General features: G+C 41.9%; 1 protein-coding gene and 1 long non-coding RNA gene across 9 annotated transcripts in view; one reads left to right on the top strand and one right to left on the bottom strand.

Moving 5' to 3' along the window:
• Positions 1-26,582, top strand: part of LDB2 (LIM domain binding 2) — a 235,545-nt gene that overhangs the window by 34,451 nt on the left and 174,512 nt on the right. Inside the window, exon 2 of one of the 8 annotated variants that reach the window (XM_044418512.1) lies at positions 7,505-7,603. The exons of the other annotated variants lie outside the window; for them this stretch is intronic. Coding sequence (XP_044274447.1) covers positions 7,562-7,603 — 42 coding nt within the window. The 5' untranslated portion in view covers positions 7,505-7,561. The remainder of the gene's footprint in view (positions 1-7,504; positions 7,604-26,582) is intronic. 8 annotated transcript variants of the gene reach the window in all.
• LOC123017262 overlaps positions 1-26,582 on the bottom strand; it is a 731,707-nt gene that overhangs the window by 660,562 nt on the left and 44,563 nt on the right. The window lies entirely within an intron of this gene.

Here is a 26,582-nt window from a genome sequence, read left to right as displayed (position 1 = left end):
TGGGAACATGATTTTGTAAACATGAATGTAATAGGCAATTCATTTCAGCCATAGGAAGCCACTGCCTCTCATCCTCAGTGGTACCCTTGCAGACCTCATGCCCCTTTGCTGAGCTGCCTAACAGAGTTTCATTGTGACGCATGTCTTTCTCAAGTACACTTCATGTAGCTATATATGTCTATTTCCTTGTCTTTGCGCTTCCCCTGTACTGTTTTCTTTCTTTCTGTTAAACAATTTGGAGCCTACTATGGCAGCAGAGGCAAGTCTAGGCAGGGATACAAAAGACCAGAGCAGGTTCCACTAACATGGAACTTTCCACCTATGACGAGATCACATATGGCATGCTGGCTGGGGATGATGGTTGCTGTATTCCACCACATCTGGAGAGCACTGGGTTGTGAGAAGGCTGAATAAATAGCAAATTTTATGAACCTACATAGCTATCTGGAAAAGAGTAGAATCACTGTCAGAAGAGGCTACTGAGTTTCCATGGCAGCAGGTCATGCAGTTGAACAAGTGTGTTCTGCCTTACAAGCCACTGCATTAAAACACCACCCTCCTCTCACACATCCATGTGTTGCTTTGTTGTTGAATGGCAGTCTTGGTCGTTAAGAAAGAAAGTTGCCCTGGGTTATCTCCTCACGGTGCTACGGGAAGCATTATCATCAGCCAGGAAGCCCAACTTAGCAGGAGTGCCTGTAGTTCTCATGTGTTTTCGTTCTTAGCCTCAGGACATAGCAGAGTATGGAGTCAGGGAATATTTGGCTCAACTCTAAATGCAGTGCCAAAAATAATCCACAAAGCCTGCTAGGTTTTTATTTGTCTTGATTTGTAGGAATTCAGGGTCAGTAAAATTCATCTGGCAGCTCTGATTTGGATCTGCATCACCACCCAGTGATAAAACAATATTGTTGAGTTTGATATTATACATTACATTAATACAATGATTTCACATTTTCCAGCAACCAGTGTAGTGGTATGTAATCCAGAGATAAATGTGTGAGATAAAGGAGGTGACGCTGAAATCAGTCTTAGCTATAATATTACTTGCCAACATAGCTAGTGCAAAATGACCATCAACTATAACTTCTGGTTTGTACTTTCCCTCTCTTGCATCCATTTAACTGCTAATCACTGAGATTTGGGGATGGGCTGAAGTCCTGCTGCTTCTCATCAGCTATTAGAATACACACTTTTCTGTACTAACCCCAAATGATTCCAAAATAAAAAGATGGCATTTTTGCTTTTCTGGTCCAACATACTCTTAACTCGAGCAATTGCTAAATCGATCAGCTTATGTTGCCTTGCATTTTTTGTTTCTTTGTTTGTTCTTCTGGGTCTGGAACAAAAATACAGTGACCTGTGAAACTGAAGCATGAACAATAAAAGAAGTGTGTGATATTATAATTAATAGAGTAATTCAGTAGCATAGATGTTAAATACAAAAAAAAGAATGTTGCCCTTCAGCTGTATCAAAAGCATTTGTGATCATTTTGGACAAATACTTGCAACATGAAGAAAGTTGGGTGTTGTGCTTGGGATGCTCAAGGGCATATTCCTAGAGATCGCATCCTTGCTGCTCAGAAGCTCCTGACCTTGGAGGCATCCCAGATCCCTAAGTCCTGTTGAGGTGGAGCTGGTCTATACCTTCCCACCCTCACCAACCATGTGCCCACAATTTTCTGATCTTAGAGAGATTGCTGGTTCTCACTGAGGGGGCAGGATCGGGGGCTGGATTTCCAACTCCCTGTTCTGAGGTCTGAGCACTGTTCCTGAGCTTGGAAGGAGGAATACGAGCCTGCAATCCCTGGCCGAGGACCATAGTATTGCTCCCTAACATGTTTATGTGTTACATTTGTGTGTTGACTTTCCTCCATGGAATTCTGGCAGCATGCCTGGGAACAGTCCCGTGAAATATGCCAGTCCAAAATCACTGTGAAGTTCCAAGGACCCTAGAAGGCTCTGGATACGGCTCTGGATACCATCTACTGCATTACATAGAGCAATAGACACTTGCCTTGAAATAGGTGGTAATAGAATTCAAACCCAGCACACAGGGAGAGGTAGAATTCACAAGAATAGGACACATTCCTAAATTAAAATATGCAAGTTTGTTTGCTTGTTACATTTCTATATCACTCAATAGCTGAAGCTCTCTAGGTGGTTCACATTTTCTCTTTTATTAATGGGAAGTAATAGCAAGAACATAAGTTGATATAGAAAAACAATTGATACAGAACAAGCAAATATCCTATCCTAACCTCCTAGCCACCAGATATTTACTTTATCCTACCTTTCCCTCTCGTTGCAGCCCTCTCTGTAAGTCTCCTCTGACCTTTCTCTTCAGACTCTTTCCACCTGACACTCACTGTAACTCTGTCCACCATTCTTTCAGACTGCCCTGCTGTGAAGGTCCTGTGTTACAGCATGTGTAGGTAACCCCTGGCCCTTGGGCCAGAGGTGGTCCTCAGAGCCCTACTGTGTGGCCTGCAATGGGTACTTGGTACCGGTGCTATCACCCAGCTCAGCAGCTGCTGCCTCTTAGCTAGCAATACTTGAGCTTCCTTTCCCTTATGTATACTTAGCAGACCCTGCCTTCCAAGGAGGTGTTACTGGCCATTTTGTAGCTAACAAACTGTTGGCAGGTAACAGTATGCAAGCAAGGCAGTGCGGCAGTGCAGCTTTCCCCCTGGAAAACCCTCCCATGCTGTGTTTGAAAGACATAAGTGTGGCAAGCTTTACGTGCACCTCGAAGCAAGGAGTTTACATAGGCTTTCTCTGACTTGTTGTAGATCTTATCTATCTATCTATCTATCTATCTTGGTGTTGTTGTTTTACCTTTAAAATTATTTGAGGTATTATAAATTGTATTGTTTTACACTGTTTGTATAATAACTTGTGCTGTCATTTATGCTTATTGTGAGCTGTTTAGAGATTTTAGGATATTAAACAACCTAATGAAAACAAGTTTGAAAAATGGTGTAGTCGTTGTTCCTTACTTTTTCCCTGTCTTCTGGTCACATTGCAGAAAAGAAATAAAAACTTGGGTCTTTAGGTGTTAATCCATGCAGCAGTTTCCCCTTTTAGACATGTATTATTTCATAAATTGATTTGTAAAAATCAATGAACATACAAGCAACGGGAAAGGATACAATGCTTGCCATATCGAAAATCAAACTGTTGATGAACGCATGTGCAACAACAGCTTTTCTGGTGATGACAGATTTTCTGCACATTTAGTTGAATAAATTGCATGGTTCAGACTTTCAGGACTGTACCACCAGCGTGTGTGCGCACATGCTTGCATGGAGCACTATTTTCAGTAGAAAGGTCGGGTGCAAGTCAGATCAATGGAAAGGAGTGGGAAGAGAAGATAGATGTGTATATTAATGTCTACCAAAAGTTATTTCTAAACATAATGTTGAATGTGTAGCATGTAGCCCCGATTATTATATCTGCCCCCAAACGAAAAGGATAATTATAACATGATGTGATACTGCATTTAAGAAAAAAGATAACAAAAAAGTAAAATGAAAACAGTATGTTAGTCTTTTGGCCATCAGGAAACACCAACAATGCTCCCACCTTTTTCCTGTGACTTACCCAAAGTTCCTTCCAGGCAGTATGAGTGATAACGCTTTGACCCAAACTGAGCTGAGGTCCAAGTGGATTTTTTTAAAAAAAATACAGTTGTATTTGATCAACACCGGATTTTAACAACACCCTTCCCATTCAGCCTTAGCCTACAAAGACTGTTTGTGACTTATCAGCTTGTTAAAGATTTACTGACTTTTCTGTTGCAACAAATGCCACAGGTACTGTTCTTTGAAACAGTTTTAGGCAACTTTTCTTCATGCAGGGAGCCCTCCCAACAACTAACAGTCTGGTCCTCTGCATGTTTACTCAGAAGTAAGTCCCACTTTGCTTCTTGATGCTAACTCTGCACATAGCTGCAGTGTAGGTATAATGAAACACATGTAACATTTATTCTGTCATATTCAGCAAGAAATGGGCCCATTAGACTACAGAAAAGCAAACCAGAAATATTTATTTTAAAAAGGGATGCAAGGTTATCGACATATTATTGCAGGTGTAAGGCAGAACACCATGGAACCTCGCAGTACACAATTTAAACAATGCTTTTATAGTTTGCTGCCTCTTTGACAACCTTCTCAGAGCCCCCCCCCATCCCCCCAGGCTGGGAATTTTCATCTCTCCTTTCCTATCTTATCTAAGGACAACTCTTTCAAGATGCAGCCTAAACACTCATCCTTGGCCTGGTTCCTTCTTGTTCTCTCTTATCTAGGAGCAGTTCTACAGCTGCATACAGACAAGTTTTCTCTTTAACAGTGCATTTGTAAGAACAAAGGAGACACCAACAATTCCTAATCTTTCTATCCAGGGCTACTGTTGGGAGCCCTCAATTCCATTTATGGCTTTCTGCAGGGAGGGCCAGTGGGACGGAAGAGGATGCCTTCAACATTCCTCTGCTCTGGACTGGATCTACTTATCTCCAGTGCCACTGAGCCCTCCCAGGCAGAAGAACTGTAAGAGGTTTCATTTGGGGCCAGATACCTTTTAATAAGGACACAATGGCATACAAGGAAATTGTCTCACTCAGGGCAGAAGCCTATGCCTGCAAAGGCTGCAAAAACTCTACACGTGGCATCATGCTCTAGCCAGCCATGCAAGTGCACCGTTAAAGGCTTGCACCTTTAAAGACGCAACAGCTCTGGGTGAGTCAGGCTGACAGAGACTGAAAGGTGCAGGATCACCCACTGAGCTCCTCTGTTGAAAAGGGACTTGTATGGAAGGATCTGCCCAAGGCCAAAGCTTAGCAGGCACACCACACAGTAAAACACGCTAACAATACTAATATTGCTGCTAGTTAAGTATCCAGGTACATTTTGACTAGGCAAGACCTTCACTGCAGCCTTAACTTGTATTAATGAGAATCACTTCTAAGTTCACAACAGGAAAAAAGCTTGATTAAAATGATTGATTTTAATCAAGTTTCTCATTTAAATGTTTGCATAAATTTACCAGACAGTGGTGCAAATCTAACCACTAATCCGGGGATGGGCAATTTATGACTCTCAAGATGTTGTTGTACTGCAGCTCCCATAATCGCTTCCTACTGGCTACGCTGGCAGGTGCTGTTGGGAGCTGCAGTGCTGGACACCGGAAGGCTAGATTTTTACATGTGCTAAACCATATTCGTTTTCGTGTAGAGTATTATTTATACTAATCCATTCTTACAAGGAAGCATTGTCTCTCTTTTGCATGTTTCCCTTTTTAACTGATAGAAGAAGTGTTTTTTTAAACATTTCCAGATACAAACTGCTGATCTTAACTGCTTGAGGTTACCATCACAACCCTGTACATGTCTACTCAGCTAGGTTTGCTCTCAAGTAAGTGTGATTGGATTGCCGCTTAAGGGTGGGAATGCAGGGAGATGCACGCTGGCAAATGTTGTGTTCTGCCCCCCCCCCCCCGCTTTTTGCTCTTTTTGCTTGGTCCAGATACACCCTCACAAAAAGAAAGCAGAAAACAAACATGAAATACTCACGACACGATGTTGAAGCAAAGGTTGATAACTCCTGGGTAGGCTAGAACAGTTTATTTTCATGAAGTTAAGATTAAATGGCTATATTTGGGAACTAATATTCTTATTTAAAAATGATCAGATCAGTTCTTCATCTCTCTCTAACTCAGTATATCTGGTAGAGGCACTGATGTAGGCTACCAATTAACCATACAGATAATTTGCTTATATTCAGAGTTTTGAATGTTGACCTGATTATTATTTAACAGAAATTTAATATTAGCATTTTAAAAGATAAGGAAAGCATTTTTCCCCCTAAAAATGACTCTTATAATGTATTTTCACAAAATCTGTTTAATTCATCCTGCTTTATTGTCTTTTTCTCTTTGCCTGACTTGGCCCGGCTCCACTGGGCATATGGGCATAGAGCAACAACAGTCCTATCCAGCCTGTGTTGTCTTTGCATACAGGAACTTAGTCAGATAAGCAGAAACTCAGAATTTCAGGAAGGAAGAGCTGCTGGTTAGGAAGGACAGAATCATTTTCATGAGAGGAAAATGAAATTCTGTGGTTAGATAATTCAGTGAGTGAGTGTGGCAAAGCCATTTTATGAGATTGTTAATGTAGTTTTAGGATGTTTCTGATGAGATTTAATGGTAACTATATTATTTTTAGCGCTTTATATATGATTTAAAAATAAATGTTAAAAGAATGTTTTATATTTTATTTTTAAACAATCGTAATTGCTTTTTATCCGCCATGATTAGCAGCCAGCATATAGAAACCAGACAGTGACACTTTTTGTATGGATACAATTTCAGAATGTATGCCTGGCACTTATTTGATAGTCAGTTCCAGTATTAAAAGTAATATAAAATGGTGGCAGATTTTATAAATATGACTTTATTTATGAACCTATTTTTGAATCAGAGAGAAAGAAGTGTACAGCCATATTTTAAAATATTAATCCAGATGTTCTGGAAATAATTGATAATAATGTTTAGTTAGAAGAGTCCAGCATTTTGAAAAATCTTTCCATTAAGAGCCAGACTACAGTTATAAGCGCCAGTGATGGTGGCCAGGTGGTAATTTTTGCAGTGGAAAAGCCACTCATGGAGGAGGTGATTCAGAAGCACTAGGTGGGTGTTTAACTGGGCCACTGCATGTGTTCGCTCAGTCTCTGCCCACCCACTATGCTTCTGGTATTTGAACCTATCTGGAAACCCTGCAGGGTGAGGGTGTGTGAAGAAGGTTAATTACCCCACTTAATTCTACTCCCAGTTTCCATTCTCCTAGAAGCAAATTTTGTGTACGGAAAGGACCATCAGCCAAACTACTACCCTAAGCCAAACTGCTGCCCTAATAAGATTGTAGTTTGATGGTCTGATCCAATTACGTTTAGCATAAAAGGATAATGTAAGACACATTTACACATTCCAAGGCAACACTGAATGTTGTATAATGTTTTGAAATACTTAACAGGTGAAAAGTAAAACCTCTGCAAGCACCCAGACAAGAAGGAACATATCCCTGTGTCACTGAAGTAAACAGATGATAATTGAAGCAAACATTACTCTCTACCTTCAGTTATCAGGACAGAAGTTATAAAACTAAACTTTGACAAAGATCTATTCGATGACTGCCAGTACCTTAACAGAAATTTTCAGATCTGTCAGCATAAATCATTCCTTCTTTATGACAGAGTTCCTCCCCAAAACTGTAGTTTGGATTATCTAGTCAATATATTTGTATCTTAATATAAAGGATTACATCAGAATTTAGTTCCCTGCTGTTAATACAAATCATTTTATTTTAATTGCTAATTTCCAAAGCTGAACAAAAAGAGTGCATGCCTCTTTCCACACAGGTTCATATCTATATCATTTCCCCCAAGGTACTGTATTTGTATTTGTATTATTATTATTGGCACTGAACATTGCTTTGTCATTCCATCACTAGTTAAAGTCAGCTGCCTTCAGCTTCATTGCAGTGGGAAGACACATCTGATGGCTGCTGATGTGCAAAGCACTGGGGGCATTTGCGGAGGAACAGCAGTGGGTGAGCAGTGAGTCAAGTGTTACCAGCTACTCTCCATCTTCCCTCTGACTTTCCTCCCTCCTGCCACTTTGCATATTGGTGGCAATCATAACTGAGAATCTCATGCTTGCAGTGGTCCACAACTTATTTTTTCAACTATATATGTCACTGTCCTGGTCTTTCTCTCTCTACCTCTGTATTATTTTCGTTCTTTTTGTTGGTCTAGTCTGGTCAGGCTGTGGCCACAGAGGCAAATCCAGGCAGGCAATGCTAAGGAGTAAGGGTTCACCTGCTGGAAATTGGTATTTATTGGAGTTTAAGGAAGTAGGAAAACTATAGTGAAGCTTGCGGAGCAGATAGAAGGACATAGTTCTGGATAAAACCACAGGGTTACCTGCTCTCAGCAGAAGCAGTGCCAGGTCAGGGTGCTGCTGCCACCATACTTTTTGCTGCTGTCCTAGTGAGATGTGGGGGAAGAGAAAAATCAGACAAGAGCAGCAGCCCCAAAGTGTTGGGGTTACATGTGGTGCTGGTGGCAACAGCTCCATCTTGGCAATGATCTTGGGTATGGCATGTGGAAAGAGGGCCCTCAGACCTCAGTCACCTGCTTCTACAGTTCTGAGCATCAGTAATAAGCCATGTAAATGTGCTGACTTTCACTAAGCTGGCCCACAAGCAATAAGGAAGGGTGGATAAGAGACACAATCAGAATGCTGTTGGAAATAATGCTTCCTGCTAGAGAGTGACATATTAAATTACTGAATTGGCCTTTTCTCTGTTTAAAATGTGACCTTAAAGTCACTGGCCATAAACCAGCACAGTCTTGTTTGCTTTCCCAACAGTGACTCTGCTGGTTTGTGGCTGAACTGCTCTCTGACCTCTCCTTTTCATTTCTTCTAAAATACTTCAAATTAGTTAACTTATTTTTCCCAGTAGCATCTATTTAAGATTATTATGCTAAGTATTGTATAAATAGTTCATCATCTAAGGGGGAGATGGAAAATCAGAACTGAACTTTAGGCAGGATAAATTGAAAATGTTAATTATATTTTGAAATGCTTGTAACAGTGTCTTCTTGGTTTCTGAATAGAGAAATCCAAAAGGAAGTCACTTTGAGAGGAGTAGCCTTTGAGAGAGTAGACCCCATCCACTCAAGGCAAGGTTGGGCTTTAAGCAGAGATTATTATTGCTAATTGTTTGTGTTCCAAATAGACATGATCGGGAAGCCGTATTTGTTTACTGATACCTCTGCCCATTTATTGATACAGTGGAGGTGAAAGTCTTAATTTCGACGTCAAAAAGGGAATGTAGCAAAGGGATTCAGCTTGCCGTTGCCTTACCTGCATGCGCTGCATCACTTCACACTATATCCCTGCCTGCCTGGCCTGTCTCCAGTAATGGATGTGATGGAGCAGGCAGGGAGGAAATGCGGTTCCAGTAAGAGCACTGCCTAATAAAGAGTGGGGAGGAGCTGCAGATAAGCACCTCTGACTGGCACTCTTGATTTGAAAACATTTTTATTTAAAAATTAGGCTTGCCACCACAGCCAATGTTTTGCTTGCCCTTTGATTGTATTTTTCAAGCCTACATGGTAGCTATGAAGGCGCCAAAGAAAGCTTTCTTCTCCACCAGCATCACCTTTCAGTGCTGTCCGGTGGAGCTCTTCCGAGTGGTTCATGGCCTTTTATATATTAGTGCTAAAGAAAATCCGATAGAACCGTTGGTGGCCTGCTGTGACAAATTCGCAGAGCACTTTGAGGATAAAGTTGCTTGGTTCCAGCATGAATTGGACTCCACGCTTGATGTAGCCCCATCAGCAGAGGTGTCCAGTGCACCATCTGGTTCTATTTTATTGGATAAGTTTCAATTGTTGGAAGTTTATGATGTGGACAAGGTACTTGGACAAGTTTGGGCTACCTGTGCCCTTGTGGCTGCTTATCCAGGCCAAAGAGGGAATGCTAACTTGGGTCCAGGCAGTTGTAAATTCCTCTCTGTTAAAAGAGGCAGTGATCAGATCCCTCCTGAAGAAGACGAGCCTGACCCAGAAGATATTAACAACTATAGACCAGCAGCCAACATTCCCTTCTTAGGCAAGGTGCTCAAGTGGGTGGTGGCCGGGCAGCTCCAGGCACTCTTGGAAGATTCAGTTCATCTGCATCCATTTCATTCCAGTTTCAGGCTCAGTTTTGGAAATGAAACTGCCTCGGTCACCCTATGGAATGACCTCAGCCAGGAGAAAGACAGGGGACGTTTATCCTGGTTGGTTCTCCTGGACCTCTCAGAGGCTTTTGATACCATCGACCACAGTATCTTTTCAGATAGGCTGGTTGGGTTGGGAGTTGGAGGCACTGCTTTGCAGTGGTTTCTCTCTTACCTGACCGGGTGTTTCCAGAAGGTGTCATTGGGAATAGTAGCTTGGCCCCATGGCTACTACATCATGGAGTGCCGCAGGGCTCCATCCTATTCCTCATGCTGTTCAACATCTACATGAAAACTCCTGGAGAGGTCATCCAGAGGTTTTGGCTGAAGTGTCATCAGTATTCTGATGACATTCAGCTCTTCCTCTCATTTACATATGATTTAGATGTGGCAGTCAGGCTCCTAAACTGGTGCCTGGCTGGAGTGCTGAAGGTGAATAAATTGAAGCTTAATCCAGACAAGACATTATTGGTAGGGGAAACCCTGATCCAGGAAGATACTATCTGCCCTGTCAAGGACAGGGTTGCATTTCTCCTTAAGGACAGAGTGCGAAGCAGTGTGTACACCTGGACCCAGAATTGTTGCTGGAGTCTCAGATGACATCTGTGGCCATCTTCCATAAATTTTGGTTGATTTAGCAACTGTGTCCCTATCTGGAGATGCAGAACCTAGTAATGGTATTCCATGAGCTGGTAACCTCATGTTAACCCTGGTGCTGTATCTAACCCTCCAAAGTCTAACCCTTAACCTGGTGCTATATAACTTCCACTGGTTACCAATTCAAGTTGGGGCCTGACTTTAATGTACTTTCACTGCTTTAAAAAGCCCTAAGCAGTTCAGGGCCTGGATAGCTAAATGAGCATCTTCTCCCATATGCACCTACCTGGACACTTAGATCACCCATGGAGGTCCTTTTCTGTGATATATATGCTATATATAACTGACATCAGGTTTAACTGACATCAAGTTAAAACATTTTATTTTCCCACCATTTTAATTGTTGACTTGCTAGTTTTATATTGGCTTTTAAATTGTCTCCTACATGTGGAATAGTTGTTATTATTTATTGTACTGTGTTGTTGTTGTTGTTGTCGTCGTTGTTGTATAGGCCTGCAAAAAAAATTTTGATCACGGATGTTTTTATTGCAATTAATCTGTTTTAAATTATTTAAATTTTGGTATTTTGTATATTTTAATTATATTGTGTAAGCTGTTTTGAGAGCATTATGCTAACCAAATGCTATATAAATGCTTTAAAAATAAAATATATTAATATTCCAGTTTGTTCATTTTTATTAATAGTATAAAAATTAAAAGAATAAATAAGTATGATGTCTTTGAAACGTTTTTAGCAAAAGCTAGGTGCCAGAAACCTGTTTGATGCTGGTGCTTGAAAAGTTCTTTTTCATCTCCATCAGGTCAGCTATCTGATTTTTAGGGGAAACTGATCCCCTAAATATTTAAAATATACAACATTTTTAGAGTGTTAGAATATTTGGCATTTCTTTCTGAAAAAAAGCTCCCTGAAGCCTGAACCACCACCCTTCACATGAACTTTATCACTAGCTGAAATGTTGTTTCTGTATCTACCTTATTCCTCTCAATCTCTGAGAGTGGGCCAAGAGTAACACTTCAGTTGCCATCTACAACATAATAAGGTCAGCTCTCCATTATGATATTCAACTTGCCACATATTAGGTTAAAAAGTGTATCGTGGCTGTTATATTTAGCTTGCCAAATATTGGATTTTAAAGATGTATAAAGAGTATTAAAGGAAGGGATAACACTGTAAATATATAGCTATTATTATGGGTTTTTCATTAATCCTCCACTTCATTCACATGTGTGTTCCCAGCCACACTGTAGAAAACTATAGAAAACCACACTGGCGGAGGGGGAGCTTTGAGAACAGAATAATATCGGCTGAAATTTTGTTGCAAAGTGTTTGACAATATTCTAGTTGCCACAGGCCTTGCTGATGCTTTCAGGAGATTTAGCAACTTCCCTGAGGCACCGGGAATCACAGGTCTTGCTGAGATTACAACACCTTAGCCTCCACTACTGCAGTGATGCCAAACTAATCTCTTTTGATGCAGGCATTAGAGAAAGTATAGCCAATAGCTTGTCTCTGATGCTTTTGGCCCCAGAAAATCATCTGAGGGTACATGATACAATGTGGCTGCCAAAGCCAAAACTGAGTGGGGGTGGGGGTAGGCTGGTCGCGTGGTTCTGAATGGGAGAGTGCTTGGGAATCTGGTATAAACGTAAGAAACAAATATAAACCCTCAGCCATTACGAGTTGGTGGGTCATAAGGAAAGATTCTCCTTGACTCTTACATACTCTGCAGATGTATATTGGTTTTATACCCTTTCAACATTAATGACTTTCCTCAAAGAAATGATACTTTAATAAGCAATGAGACTTCTTTTTTAATCTCAAACAACCAGTGATTCCCAAGGATCCCTGGAAAGGCAGGCAGGCAGGCAGGCAGGCAAGCAAGCAGGCAGTTAGCATTATGTCTGGAGAACGTTACTATCAATTCTAGATCAATTTGCATGTTAAGAAAAGCCGTGTCATATAGCCCTATTGGAACTGCACTGCACTTCAGTGTCCAGATTTTGAATGCCTACTTATGTCCAAAAAAAAAAAAGCCCTGTGCCTCACCAGCTAGCAAGGCTAGGCTAGCCCTCCTCCTTGATAGGATAACTTTCTAACTTTGGAACATTCGGACAGGAAGGAAATGTTCAGACATATGATTTCTCCACATGTATTTTGAAATAGTCTGAACCCAAAAAGACTGGACCCCACAGTGTTTTCCTTAATGTTCAGCTTCTAGGAATCTTGTTTGAATAAGTAAAGGGGCACAGGGTAGGGACTTGGCCTTTGGAGTCCTACCTCTGAGGTGGCCCTGCCAGCAAGGTCAGGGTTTTGCCCTAATGCTACAATATGTAAAACATTATAGTAATAAGATGGCATTTTAAATAAATAAATAATCTTGTTACAATTTACAGATAATTAAATAATAACTAAATAAAATTTAAATGAATAAATAATAGATAAAATATGCAGGCATATGGTCTTTTGGCCCTTTGCATTCAGTGCCACCCTCTCTGGAATGTGGCCTCCAAGAACTTCTCCAAAATTGATGTCAGCCATAGGCTGAAATGGGTTCCCTGCATCTGGTAAAAAGCAATTTAAATATGAGAATAAAACACAATCCATAGCACCCCAAATTAAATACACAGGTTTAAAAGTGAGAGGCCCAGGGCATCTGAATTATGGGAATGGGTGAAGAGAAAGTTCTTTTGGTACCAAAAGGAGCACAGGGATGATACCTCAGGGAAGTCTGTTCTGTAACCAAAAAGCCACCTCTCTTGATAGTTTCTGGCTTCATTTGTTTGATAGGAGCACTCAGAGTTGGGCCTTTTAGAAAGATTTGGATATATGGGGAAGGCAGTCTTTCACATGATCTGATAAAAACTGAATTCAACGTTTAAAGCTTAAACTAGCATTTTATATTGGGCCCCTGAAATGAACTAGGAGCCAGCTGACCGAGCACAAGTGCAGTATAGTCAAATTGCCTAGTTCCAGCTATTTATTTTATTTCTATTCCAGCCAATAGCTGATGCTGTCTGGATGGTTCAAAATAAATAAAAACACAGTGTAATTTTAAAGTTAGATTTATTATTATTATTATTATTATTATTATTACATTTCTATGCCACCTTTCTTCTTTTTAAGAACTCACAGTGGCGTACATCATTCTCCTCCTGCTGCTCTCAATTTATCCCCAAAACGGCAACCCTGTGAGGGATTTGGGCTGAGTCTGTGACTGGCCCAAAGTCACCCAGGTGGCTCCATGGCTGAGCGGGGATTGGAACCCAGATGGCCTGAGTCCCAGATCCTGCTCTTCACCACTGCAGCACACTGGCTCTCCCATGCAGATAAAATACCATAAAAATCACTACAATATTTAAAAGCCAAATTTAAAATAACTGCAGTAGTTAACATAAACTAAAATCACAAGACGTGTTCAACTGCTGACATGACACCCCTGTATATTATTTAAAGCTGATTAAATGCCTTGACATAGAGGACAGTCTTAACCTTGCACCAAAAGAACAGTAGAATTGGCAACAGGTAGGTCTCAGCAGGGGGACTATCATGGGCAGTGGCACGGCAGCTACCACCGAGAAGGCTCTCCACTTTGCCATCATCAAGCCGAGGTGGCAGCCAGGATGGATAAAATTCATTTTTTTAATTAAAAAAAAATGGATTTTTAAAATTTAAATCAGATTTTTTATTTAAATCAGCTTTTTAATTTGAATTGGATTTTTTAAAAATAAAATACTTTTTGAGGAAAAATCCATCTAATGATAGGTTCCTATGTAAGATACATTATAGCCCTAAAGTTATTCATCATGAAATAAGGTGACAGTTGACAATAAGGTGACAGATCATGTGATAGTTGTTTGGTTTTACAGTTCTCAAAACCATGAATTTGTGTCTGCAGAGATCACATGCCTCTTCTTCGTGAAAGAAATGTTATAAACATACAGAGTTGAGGAAAAGATCTTAATCCCATTGTTCCTTTGCTAATCTATGTACACAGAAACAACCCTTTACCTATTAAGTGCTAGGTGTCAAAAATTCAATGAATAGAAGCATATTTTGGGGGGTGGAATAGGTCTGCACAAGGAGCTAAGTGTGAGGATGGAGGGGCAAGTGGTAAAAATGAAAGTGAAACCTTTTGAGCAGAATACTCCACAAGTCTTGGGATCATTTTGTGTATAGCCTGAGGTTTATCAGATTATTATTTCCTTGAAGAAGAAAACCTGTAATGGCAGCAGGCTATAAAAGAGACCCGGTTTGGGAATATTTTAATGAAGTTCCTCTACCTATGGGTAAGGCAGGCATGCATGCAAATTATGTAGAAAACCATGATTTAATTCTAGTCTTAACTGGATAGTGATTTAAATTTTGATTTAAATTGCTTTGATTTAAAGCAGATCCACCCTGTGCCAGTCTTTGATTGTAATGTCCAGGTGGACTGGGAGATGTGTTCTGTCAAGTCCTGCAATCTCAAGCTGTGTAGGATTTTGTTGGTTAAAACCAGCACCCTGAGTTGGACTCTGAAGCCAATGCAGATGGGCAAGAATGGATCTTATATGTTCAGACCTTGTGTTCCTAGTTATTTGTCTGGCTGCTAAACTTCTGAGTAGGCCTCATGGCAGCCCCATGTAGGCAGTACTGAAGTAATATATTTTAGAGATTACCAGAAGGTGGAGTACTAGGATTTCCCTGTCTGTACAGGGGCAAAGCTAGGTTATCAGCAGAAACTGATGGAAGGGACTCCATACCATCGAGACCACCTGAGTCTCAAGTGGCAAAGATGACTTTAAGAGTATCTGCAAGTTATGAATCTCCTCCTGCAAGATGAGTGCAACCCAAAACAGGTTGAACACCTCCCATTCACTCAGAGGACCACCTTCTGCCAGAATCTTAGACTTACCTGAGCTTTGGTTGTTAACCTTCATCTGATTCATAATTGCAGCCAGGCAGCAGCTTAGCACATCCACAGCCTAACCTGCTGAAGAGGAAAAGGAAAAACAGAGCTGCATGTCATCAGTTTATTGATGGCAAAACACTCCAAAACCCTGCATGACCCCATTCAGTGGTTAAATAGCATGGGGAGACAAGATCAACCCCTGAGGAGCCCAGTATTGGAGAGTCCACTGAGCCAAGCAGTATTCCTCAAGCACCACCTTCTGGCGTTTCCTTTCAAAGTAGGGGTGGGACCACTGTAATGCAGTATGCTCCACTCACAGTTCTGCTAGCTGTCCCAGAAATATGCCATGATTGATGGTATGAGAACCCACAAAGAGATCCAGGAGGATCAGTAGGATTAGGATCAGATTGTTTACTTGCCAAAATGTGGCTTGAACCCCAACTGAAATGTCCCCATATAACGTTTTTCATCTAAAAATGCCCAGAAATACTGGCCATATGCTGGATTTCTATGATTTTTTAATTGTTTTTAAAGTAGCCCCACAGCCAGTGCATTATAGTAGGCCAAGCAAGAGGTTGTCAGCATATGGGTAATTGTGGCCAAGCTGTCTTTATCCAGTTGAGTTTGCAGCCGATCTAGTTGTGGAATCTGAGTAAAAAAATTGCAGAGGTAACTTGAACTTCTACCAACAAGAAACATTTCCAGACTGTAAATCTGACCCTTTAGGGAGACTACAATTCCATGCAGAACTGGCTGGACACCTTTCATTCAGGTGGAAGAACTACACAGAAAATTTAGCTCCACTTTTTCTGGGCTGAGTTTCAGTTTGTTCATTTTCATCTGATTCATTACCATGCCTAAGCACTTGGGTCTGATGAAAAAGAGAGTTGAAGCTAGCCATCACCTGCACACTGGCATCGCCCTCAGTTTTTAATGTTGTACATGCTAATTACCGTGGAAGATTAAAAAACCCAAGAGCCGTGTGGAAGTGCAAAGCATGCAAGCAGGGTCTTACAATAATCTCCTAGCACCATCTTCTGAAAATGGCCATCCAGCTCGGAGTGGAAACATTGCCAGACACTGCCTCTTACATCCAAACAAGTCAAGCTTTCCTGAAGGACACTGTGGCTGATGATATTGAAAGCTATTAAGAAATACAGGAAAACCAACCTACATCACCCACCTTTCCTTACTGATCTGCCCATCTCTTACTAAAGGGACAGGATAATAGAGGTTGGGTGGCTGGAGCAACCCTTTGACTGGCCACTTTTGCTAGGGATTCTGTAGTAATTCCATACCAGGACCACTGAAATGATAATCCTGGATTTGGACAATACAAATCACAGTGGTAGAGAGAAACCATAAAGCTAGCCATTGTTTTCTCATGATTTCTAAAGACCAAACTTACCAGGGTGAAATACCACAGCGTGGTTCTGGTACCATGGTTTGGACAACATGACAGAGCAACAGTGGTAAAAAACCACTGTGGCTTGTCATGTTGTCTGAACCCAGCCAATCAATTTTATTCATGAGTGACTGGAGTTGCGCAGTTATTATTCTCTCAATCACCTTGCCTAGAAAGGGAATGTCAGCTCTAAATGTCACATTTAGAGTAGCAACATTAGGGCAACAACTGAAGCAGAGGAGCGACACTTAGATACCTGGAAGCACCACGTAAGTTTCACTTGGTGCCTCAAACTTAAGCATTGTACTGACATTGTCTTGGAAGGGTTTACCAGAAATATAGCATCTCCCCAGAGGAAATTTCTTTCCTAAGTGTCACTTGCTTCAACACGATGGAAGTTTAAGTAGGAGAAGATGATCCTATAGATATCTTGGCCTGAGGCCATTTAGTATATAGGCTGAGACCAGCACTGTGGATGGTACTCCAAAACAGTGGAAACCAGTGAAATTGTTTAATCCCAGCATCATATATTTAATTCAGCAGGTTCCAGTTAGCAGCAGTCTTTTCACTGTATCCTTCACCAGCAGAAGTTTCCAAACACCACTTTGATAATCCACTGGTGATTTATTGGAGAGAATGGGAATAATCTGTGCAAGATACCAATACAGTGAAGATCAACAGCTCATGATAGTAAGATTTGCTTGTAACATAGAAACAGAGTGACTCAGAAGGGGTCTCCCGGGCCATCTAGTCTGACCCCCAGATCTAGCCAGCTCTGCTCATGACATGCCCACCATGTGCATGTCTACAGTAGCCTTATAAGTGAGGCCACAAAAGACCCGGCCTCACAAATGGTTTACTGAAGCAGTCGGTGTGAGCTTAAGTGGACTCTGGAGGATGGTGGAGGACAGGTAGGCCTGAAGGAATGTTGTCCATGGGGTCGCGATGTGTTGGACGCGATTTCGCAACTAACAACAACAACAAATACTTGTACCTACATGTATCAACAATTCACATCATAAAAAAGAAGAATATTCTGGGCAGTATTCACACCAGAGACAATAAAACATGGAGCTGTGTAAGAGTTTGCAGTAGAGATGAACTGATAGTACATGTGAATTGGACACCAGCCAATTAAATGTACCAACTGACTGATGCAACTAGTGAGGAGAAAATTTGCAGGGCATAAATATTTCCGGTGTTACACATATGGTCCTGGGAAATGAAGTAGCTGAGCCTCTACCCTGTTTACCATGTCACTATAAGGGCAGGCTACATCAAGGATATAGTTGAGATCAGGTGCTTTGGACTATAGTTCCAATAAACCTTGACCATTGGCCTATGCTGTTTGAACTGTATGGAATTGTAGTCTAAAATGTGTGGAGTACACCAGGTTTCCTACTTCTGCTGAGAGTGAATGAGACATAAGAATTATTTAGTCTGCATTTTGTCAAAGCAGGCTTTTCTCCAGTCAAATGTTTCCTCCTAGCAGATTTTATAGACTAGTATTGCAGCAATATCATTCTAGAGTGCTTTGACCTGATCATTCATTTCACAGTTATGGTGAGAACAAACAGTAACTAGTTTGGATACATGTTCTCCTTCTCTGACATGACCTAAAACCAAGAACTTTTTTATGTTTTTAATGTGGTGGGAGTTGAAATGAAATCTTCTATGGGGACTGCTTCTTGACTGACACATGTGATGTCAATAATACATCTTTATTTCATGAAACAGTTTTGTCACTTTATTTTGTACCTCTGCATTTTCTTGGTCTTTGTCAGTTGAGGGATGAACACGTACATAGGCACATGTGCATTACCATGTTAAGCAGCATGGCATGAGCCAGCTTGACTTAGGAGAGTCTCAAAAGATGCTGTGCTGATCCAGTGTTTGGCTTCAGCTGTGCACATTTAAAGTCCAAGTCGCAGTGTCAGATACTACCCAGTTCCACCTTGTAAATTAGCTCTCCCCAGCCAGGAGCCTTGCAGAAGTCTTGGAGGTCAACTCCCATAATCTCCCAACAGTGTACCATACCTGGGAATTACAGGATTTGTAATCCAAGTCATCTGTGGGATATTGGAGAAGGTGCTGTAGGTATAGACTCTGCTCTGTTCTTGTTATTTCAAGCTCCATCTTACCATTGTCCTGTCATCCAGGGTCAGGCAGAAATAGTTCTTCAGATGTGCTGGATTTCAGCTCTCAGCATTTCTGATGACTGACCATGCTGTCTGGGGTTACTGAAAGATACAATCTAAAATACTTGGAGATCTACCTTGTGCCCACTTCTGCTCTAATCAATACAGAGTCATGGCCAGGCCTAGATGTAAGAGCCAAGTTGTTATAAGTGTGAATCTGGATAATCGGACAGAGAAGTGTTAAAAAGTAGCATGTGAGATTTTGCAGTCACAAAAACTCCTCTTTGGTTTGAAGTCTCCCCCCACTCCCTGTGCATGCGTGTGTATATATAAAGGTATCGAGGGATGATTCTTGATTCTGTGTGCAGTGAGAGCCATTGTACACTTCCTCAGGACTATTGTCATCATTACTGAACGGTTATTTCAGCCTACAAATTATGCACCACGGAGTCGTGACCAATCAGGGCTAGTCTCTTTTGGCTCTGCCTTAGTGTTCTGAGCTAGAACATAATCAATGTCTTCTCAGTGTTTTCAACAGAGCTCATGTGTGCAGTGCGTGCATTTGGTTTGCCACACTGTGTGTGTAGCTTCCCTCACAGCTGTTCTCACCTTGAGTTATCTGTTTGTGCAAAGACTTCCTACTTTGCATTTTTGGCACATCTGAGTCTGGATTATATTGGTCCTGCACTGTGTCCCAGCTCGGCCTATTGTCCTGTCCTCTCATGCCCAGAATGACCCTATTTTCATCTATGACATGTTGGGTTTAATAACTGTAGCTGATTTACAAAATTTTCAGGGCTATAACCATTCTGTACCTCCCAGAGATACAAGCCTAGTATCACTTAATACAAGCTTTAATCAGTCCAAAACTGTGGTAGGTTTCTTCTGCAGGCAGAAAAATGTCTGCATTTGCCCCTTAATATGCCATTTCCTTTCAGCATCCATGTGACTTGCTTTCTCTTCTGTAGCAGGAATTTAGAAGCTTAAATAAAACCTGCTTCCCTTACGCTTTATAATGACAAAAATAGTAGGGCAAACTTGATTCCAAATGGCTTAGAACAAAAGTCTTCTTTTTTAGACTCCTGCTTGAGAAGCTGAGATTAAATTTTAAAATATGCTAGCAAAAGCTGATCTAGTTGTACAAAGCTGTCTGCAAGAGAGCATTGTGCACCAAGTGAAGAAAAGAGAGGCATTTTAGTGCATGCAATTGATATTGCCCCTTGCATAACAATTCATCTGCTTTTGCTGCTGCTGAATATTCATATTCCCACAGTTAGGTTCTTCCAGTGTGTGATATCATCAAGCCCTCTAGCGTTTTATCAGGGTAGGTTTCTCTCCCCCTCTCAGCATCTCTCCCTTTTTTTTTTTTTTTTTCTAACCACTCCTTATCATCATAAAGTAACAGCACAGTCCTGCCCCTGGGTTATGCCAGCTGGATTGGGATAGAAAAATTCCTAAATTCCCCTGTAATGATGGATCCTAAAGAGACAAACATGTGAGTAAGTAAGACAAATAAGTGAATAAATAAAAATCCCTGAATTATTATCACCAAATTGCAGGTGGTACTGCAATCATGGTTGAGAGAAAATAGCATGTTTGAGGCAACCAGTAAGAAGTGATGTCATCCATACTTGTAGTCCTGGACTTGGAAATATGTACATTACAGTCATCTATTGTTCAAATATATAGGACAACATTACAACCCCCAAATTTAAAAGGCTTTTTTTTGTTTTTGTCTGTTGCCTTGACAACACAAAACTCCTAGGCTGAACTACTGAGATGTAGAGCTATAAGTTGAATAGCTATGCATGTTAATGTACCTGTATAAGTAGTACCATCACAAATCACCCTCCCAGGTGAAACTTCTCCCCTCCCCAGATACCCTGGAAGAGAGAACGGCAGCACCCAAATTCCAGAGGGTCCCCTGGAAGCTGTGAAGTTCAAAAGTGTAGGGCCAGTTCAGAGCCTTTCCCCAGAATGATCCCTTTGGCGCATAATTAGTGAAGTCAGAGTTGCCTGGGTGTGGGCTTTCAGGGGTGCTACTGCTTCTAGAATGCCCTTCTTATCTGTGTTCAGATAAACCAGGGTTTTCTGGCACAAACCCTGCTGGTTGCTGCTGCAGACCAATTCTGCAGCACTGTGTGAGGTTTGCAGGCCCAGGGCCAGCAGGAAACTGCAGCAGGGCCAATCTACCTGGCCTGCTGTCTCCATTAAAGCTCTATGCAAGCAACTGTTTGGCTTTATATGCTATCTTGAAAGCTTGCCTAATAGAAACACATTATACCACTTAAGGTTATTTCCAAAGCACGGTACACATATTATACAGTCTCTTGTGACCTGTGTTTTCTCTCCTGCTCACTGAACTCTGGATACCGTTTGCCTACAGTGTGAAACCTCCAATGGCAAATTTCCCTGTAGGCCTCCTTCCCTGTAGGCCAGTACCATTTGAATATTTAGGCTGTGGTTGGGCATGCTGTAGTTTGCCACAACGTATAAACCTGGCAAGGGCTGGTTGTTGGGTGGTTGATAAGCCACCCAAATGCCATACTTGTGGGTGGTTTTTAAACCACAGGATACCCCTGCTGTGGCTTGAATATGGAAAAGGTGACTGCAAAGAAAGGTGAGGAAATCCAGCCAAGGCAGTTTCTTGTTAGCTGAAGATCAGGTTGGAGAAAGACTGAAGTACTCATGTGTGTCCTTCACCAGCTTGTTCCTTCCTTTGTTGATAGCATCTATTATGTCTGTTTAGAGTCAGCAGAGGATAAGCCCATATGGTTGTGAAAGGCAGTACTTCAGATGCCCAATTTACATTTTTGGTTATCGCAGTTGGATGAGAGAAAGAAAATGTCAGGGATCAGGCTGCACCTGGTTGGTGGCTGAACATGTATACAGATGCCTGCCACTTTCTCGGATGTATAGATGCAGATTGTCGCCCCACCCCCTGCAGTTTCCTCTTAATGGCTTAACAAAGCACAGTTAAATTATATCACTGAAAAAGCTACGCATAGCAAACATGCAAGTACCATTTTGTCATGCTTCTGGCAAAGCCAAATTACATTTGTGAAGCTGTTGCAGCAACTGCAGAAATGAAAGATTTGCTACCGTGCAGACTAGGGACGCTGACTGAGTAGGTGCCCTTAGTGGAGCTGGAGAAAGAAAGAGGCAGAAGCTGTTAGAAGTTTAGGAATGCACTATTATCTCCGGCTGTCTGAATTAAGTGGAGGGAATTCCACTAGTAGAGAAAATCACTTGAATGGAGCAGAATGCAGACTGCAGGTGCTGCCCAAATTCCATGACCGCAGCAGGAATGCTAGCTAGGAAGTACCCTGAACACCATTGCCTGGGATTGTGCCTGTAAATGTCTTGAGGATTTTATGTCCATGAGTGCACAAAGTAAGGCAGGGCTGTTGGACAGGATAACACAGATAGCCCCAGTAGGTGGATTCTCTAGGGTACTACGAACCCAGCGATGGTGGTGGGCAGAAATGGAAAGTCGTGACATACACATGGAAGTTGTTCTCAGATTACACTTTGCTGTGTGTCCACTGGAGGATATATGAATGTAACAAGCATGAGTGAGTTACCCTTTCTGAGTGACAGCTATAAAGCAGGCTTTCCAAAGCTCTCCAGATGTGTTGGACTGCAATAATGAAAGGACACAAGGGGGATGCTACTGTAGAGTATTTGAATTATGAATTGTGGCACAAGCTACCACAATTATGTAACGTGGCTCCTTTAGAACTACTGTGAGTTTTCTCTGAATAAGTTAGAATGCTGCTGCTATGAATATTATGGTAGTGCTGAGGGGACACTATCTGATGGAGTTGCTTACGTAGAAAGTCCCAATGAAATGTGTATAGGACTGCAGTCTTACCACTAACATCCATAGACCTGCGCATCTCATCTTAAAACAGACTCCAGGGCAAAGCTAATATATAGACAGTGGCTGAGAGACCTCATACTAAGTCCTGTGGGACAAAATAAACATATTGTAATTTGTGGTCTTGTAGAAAGAGATGGGGACAACACCGGTCTTCTGCCCCAGACACTGGGGTCACCAGAGTTTTTGGACAGGATATGAATTTAATACGTACAAGCATACCTGTATAGAAACAGGTAGTGTGACCCCTGGCTCCAGGCGGCTCCACTCACGACATGCCCACCATGTGCATGTCCACCCTATCTTTGAACAGCCTCACCGATGGAGCCTCAGCCACCTCCCGTGAAAAGTCCATTCCATACCCTCAGGGTCCTAACTGTCAGGAAGTGCTTCCTGGCATCTAAATGGAACCTTTGCTTCGTTGGATCACGTCCTGCCTTCCTCTGCAGGGGAGAACAGGTCTCTACCCACCTCCATGTGACATCCCCTGACATACCTGTAAGTCACCAACAGATCCCCTCTGAGTCTCCTTTTCTCCAGGCTGAAGAGACCCAGTTCCCTCAGTCTTGCCTCATACGGCATCCCCTGCAAACCGGCCACCAACCTTGTGGTCCTATGCTGCACTGACTCTAACCTAGCTATATCCTTCCTGCAATGAGGGGCCCAAAACTGAACACAACGCGGGCGCACCAGAGTCCTATAGAGTGGTAGCAATACCTCTCTCAATCTAGAAGCCACACTTCTGTCTATGCAACCAAGGGTGGCATTCACCCTCTTGACCACTGCATCACACTGCTGACTCATGTTTAGCCTGCAGTCAACCAGCACCCCAAGGTCTCTTTCATAAGTGCTGCTCTCCAGCCACTTGTCCCCTATCCTGTACTTATGACACCCATTCCTATGCAACAAGTGCAAGACCTTGCACTTATCCACATTGAATGCCATCCTTCAATGTATACACACAGTCTTTGGAAGCAGAAAACCGGCACAGGGGAAAAGATGGACTAGACTTTTTCTCCCCAGTATGCTAGCTTTTACTTGCAGGAGGGTGTGGTGATTGTTTCCATGGGACACACCTGCTGTCAGAACTTGTCAGAAACTTGGAGATTATTCTTTTGCATGTGTAGGGCCTGAAGCAGATTGCAGTAGGAGCAAGAACCTGCCCCAGCCTCTAGCAACAGGCAGATGGCATATTATGCCCTCTCTGGGAGGTCTTGACAGTGGACAAGATGGAATAGGCAACCTTGGTGGGCACATTTGCTTTTTCAGAAAGTGCTGAGGGTGCCGCCTCAACTTTGGCTACCGGAGTGTTAGCCGTTAGTGTGCTTGACAATACAGTGCATTAAAAAAACAAATGAGATTGAAGTCACTGAAGAGAAGAATGCATTCAAAATACCTTTAAATATTGGATGAGGATGGGGGATGCTGAAACTTGAGACCTTCTGCATGCAAAGCTGTGCTTAGTTGTTTATGAGAGAACTCACACCCAGAGGCAGGCAGGCAGAAGTGATCAGACAAAAACTTGTGCACCTTCTCACTTTTAACAGAGGGGGGCAAGTGTATTTTGAAGTTGGGGGTGTAGCTATATCAAAGAACTACCTTATTCAAGCTGAATGGGGTTGTGCTTCCTGGGAGGAAAAAGTTGAGGACAGCTCCCATTGCTTCTGGCCTGAGGGAGAAGCGGCCGCAGTCTGAATGATGGCAGTGGAAAGGCTTTGTTTAAGTAAAACTTAAATGTCTAGACAGCACGGTTTCTTTGATTTTATAAGGTGCAATTTATCAACTTTGAAATAGGCAGTGGGGCCTGGTGACTCCTAGGTAAGTGGGACTCCCTATCTATTGCAGCTTTTCTATTAGCTCCTGTAACATTCAAAAGAAAAGCTGCAAGGTAGGATGAGCCCCATGGCCATGGGAGTTGCCAGCACCCTTGGAAAAAGGAGTTGATCGAAACTTGGAACCTCTCACTTGTACTCACAGCACTGGGTTTCTGCTGGACTCGCTCCCCTGCCCCTGCTTCCTTAGATTCCCTTCCTCCTCCTACCCATTCACTGCCACTCTTCCTGCACTGGCTCCTTACTACCCCCACCCCATGTTGCTGCCTGCCACCAGAGTCACTAGTCCCCACCATCACTCCTACCTGCCTGCTGCTGCCTGCCTCCATCACTGCTTCTGCAAGCTCCCACCCGTGCAAGTCTTTCCCTTGCCCTCCTTCCTGCACTTGGGTGCGGAGAGAGGGAGTTGCATGCAGGGTCTGCTTTGCTGCTTCCTTGCAGCTGAGCTGAGTGTGGCTGAAGGAAAAGGCAACAGTGGGGAGGGTGGCAGGGGGTTACAGGTCCTGGCAGTCATAATGGTGTGTACAGATACGGGATTGCTGGTGTATGGGGCCTCCACACCCCACCTGTCACAATGACAAACATACCTCTCAGTCACCCTGTCAGATGGTTGGGCTGGAGGTTTCTGTGTTTTCAAGAAGCCACAGTGATGCTGTGTCTTTCATACTTTCAACCTTAATATCTTGTGCTCACTACTTGACATTATTAGTCCTTTTGGTTTTATTTATTCATGTATTTACCAAAATGCTTATAATCAATGAAAAATTATATGCATTCACAACACCATCTCTGCCTTCAATGTTCTTGTTAAAGGTTTCTGGGACATTTCCACTTGATATTTTAATTGTAACTTCAGTGTTCCATTTTTGGTTACACTTCTTATTTAAGAGAACTACATTCAAACACATTTTAAAACATTTAACAATGACTTTGAACACCTGATTGCCAAATTATAACCTGTCATTTTGTGTTTTGGAGGCCTGCCTTTCATTCTTTTGTCAACAAAATGGGAAACTGAAACTTCAGCAGTGATGAGCTCTAGTAGATATGTGCCTAGTTTAATGTCTTCTCATCATGATAATTTCACTCAGCTAATTGAAATGCTTGTGTCATACAATCTGCAGAAAGCTGTTTTGTGGTGAGTTTGGAAACTCTGCCACAAGTTCGAATGCACTTTCACACATTCTACACATGAGAGTAAGTTTTGGCACTCCATAGACATTTTATTTCATATATTTTTTAAAAAATCTCCAAATACTGGGCTTTTCTCCATGGGGGTACACTCATCAGTTTTACAGTCCTAAAACATTGTAAGTTAGCAGTAAGTTTGGTACGGATGCAGCAAATTGATGCCTGGGATGTTTAGCATTCTAAAATCCTAAGGTTACAGGAGTGCAGATTTGGAGTTAGCAATTAGCAAACATGTCCCCATTGGCCAATGCTTTAGTCAGGCTTGCAAACAGCCATTCACAGAATTGCCTGTAACAACTAAAAGTCAATGTGAGGCTGCCAGATGGAGAAACTCCTGTGAACTGGGGGAGAGTTGGTCCTTGTGATGTGAAAGAATTGCAGCTAAGTGGGCGTGCTAGCTCAATGTTTTGTATTCTAAAAACTTTTGTGGACTAATTTCCAAGGATGAATAGCCAATCACAAACCTTTGGCTATTCTAGGTTTGTGAGGAACATTTTTAATTGGGAGGTTTGCTGTTGTACCTTTTCATTCACGTGATTGAATTAAGAGAGGAACAGCCACTTGTAACAAACCAGTCCTCCTTCTTGATTTCTGATGTCTTTGCAACTTCCTGTAGCCCATTTTATTCTGACTGTTGTGTCATTTCACAGGATTTCAGAGTTCAGACTCTAATCTGTGAAGAAAGCAATTCTTTTATTTTGTTTCTTGTTTGATTTAATCTCAGCACTCTTCTTCCAGGACACAGAACAATGAACACAAAGGGATGAGTGGAATCTCTAATTGTACTATTAGGCTGAATACAAAATATGAGAATACTGTATTTGGCTGCAGCTAAATTGAAAGCT

This window comes from Varanus komodoensis, unplaced genomic scaffold, assembly GCF_004798865.1.
Source record: "Varanus komodoensis strain SLA01 unplaced genomic scaffold, ASM479886v1 scaffold9, whole genome shotgun sequence".
NCBI lineage: Eukaryota > Metazoa > Chordata > Lepidosauria > Squamata > Varanidae > Varanus > Varanus komodoensis.
This window is presented reverse-complemented; position numbering and strand designations above follow the sequence as displayed.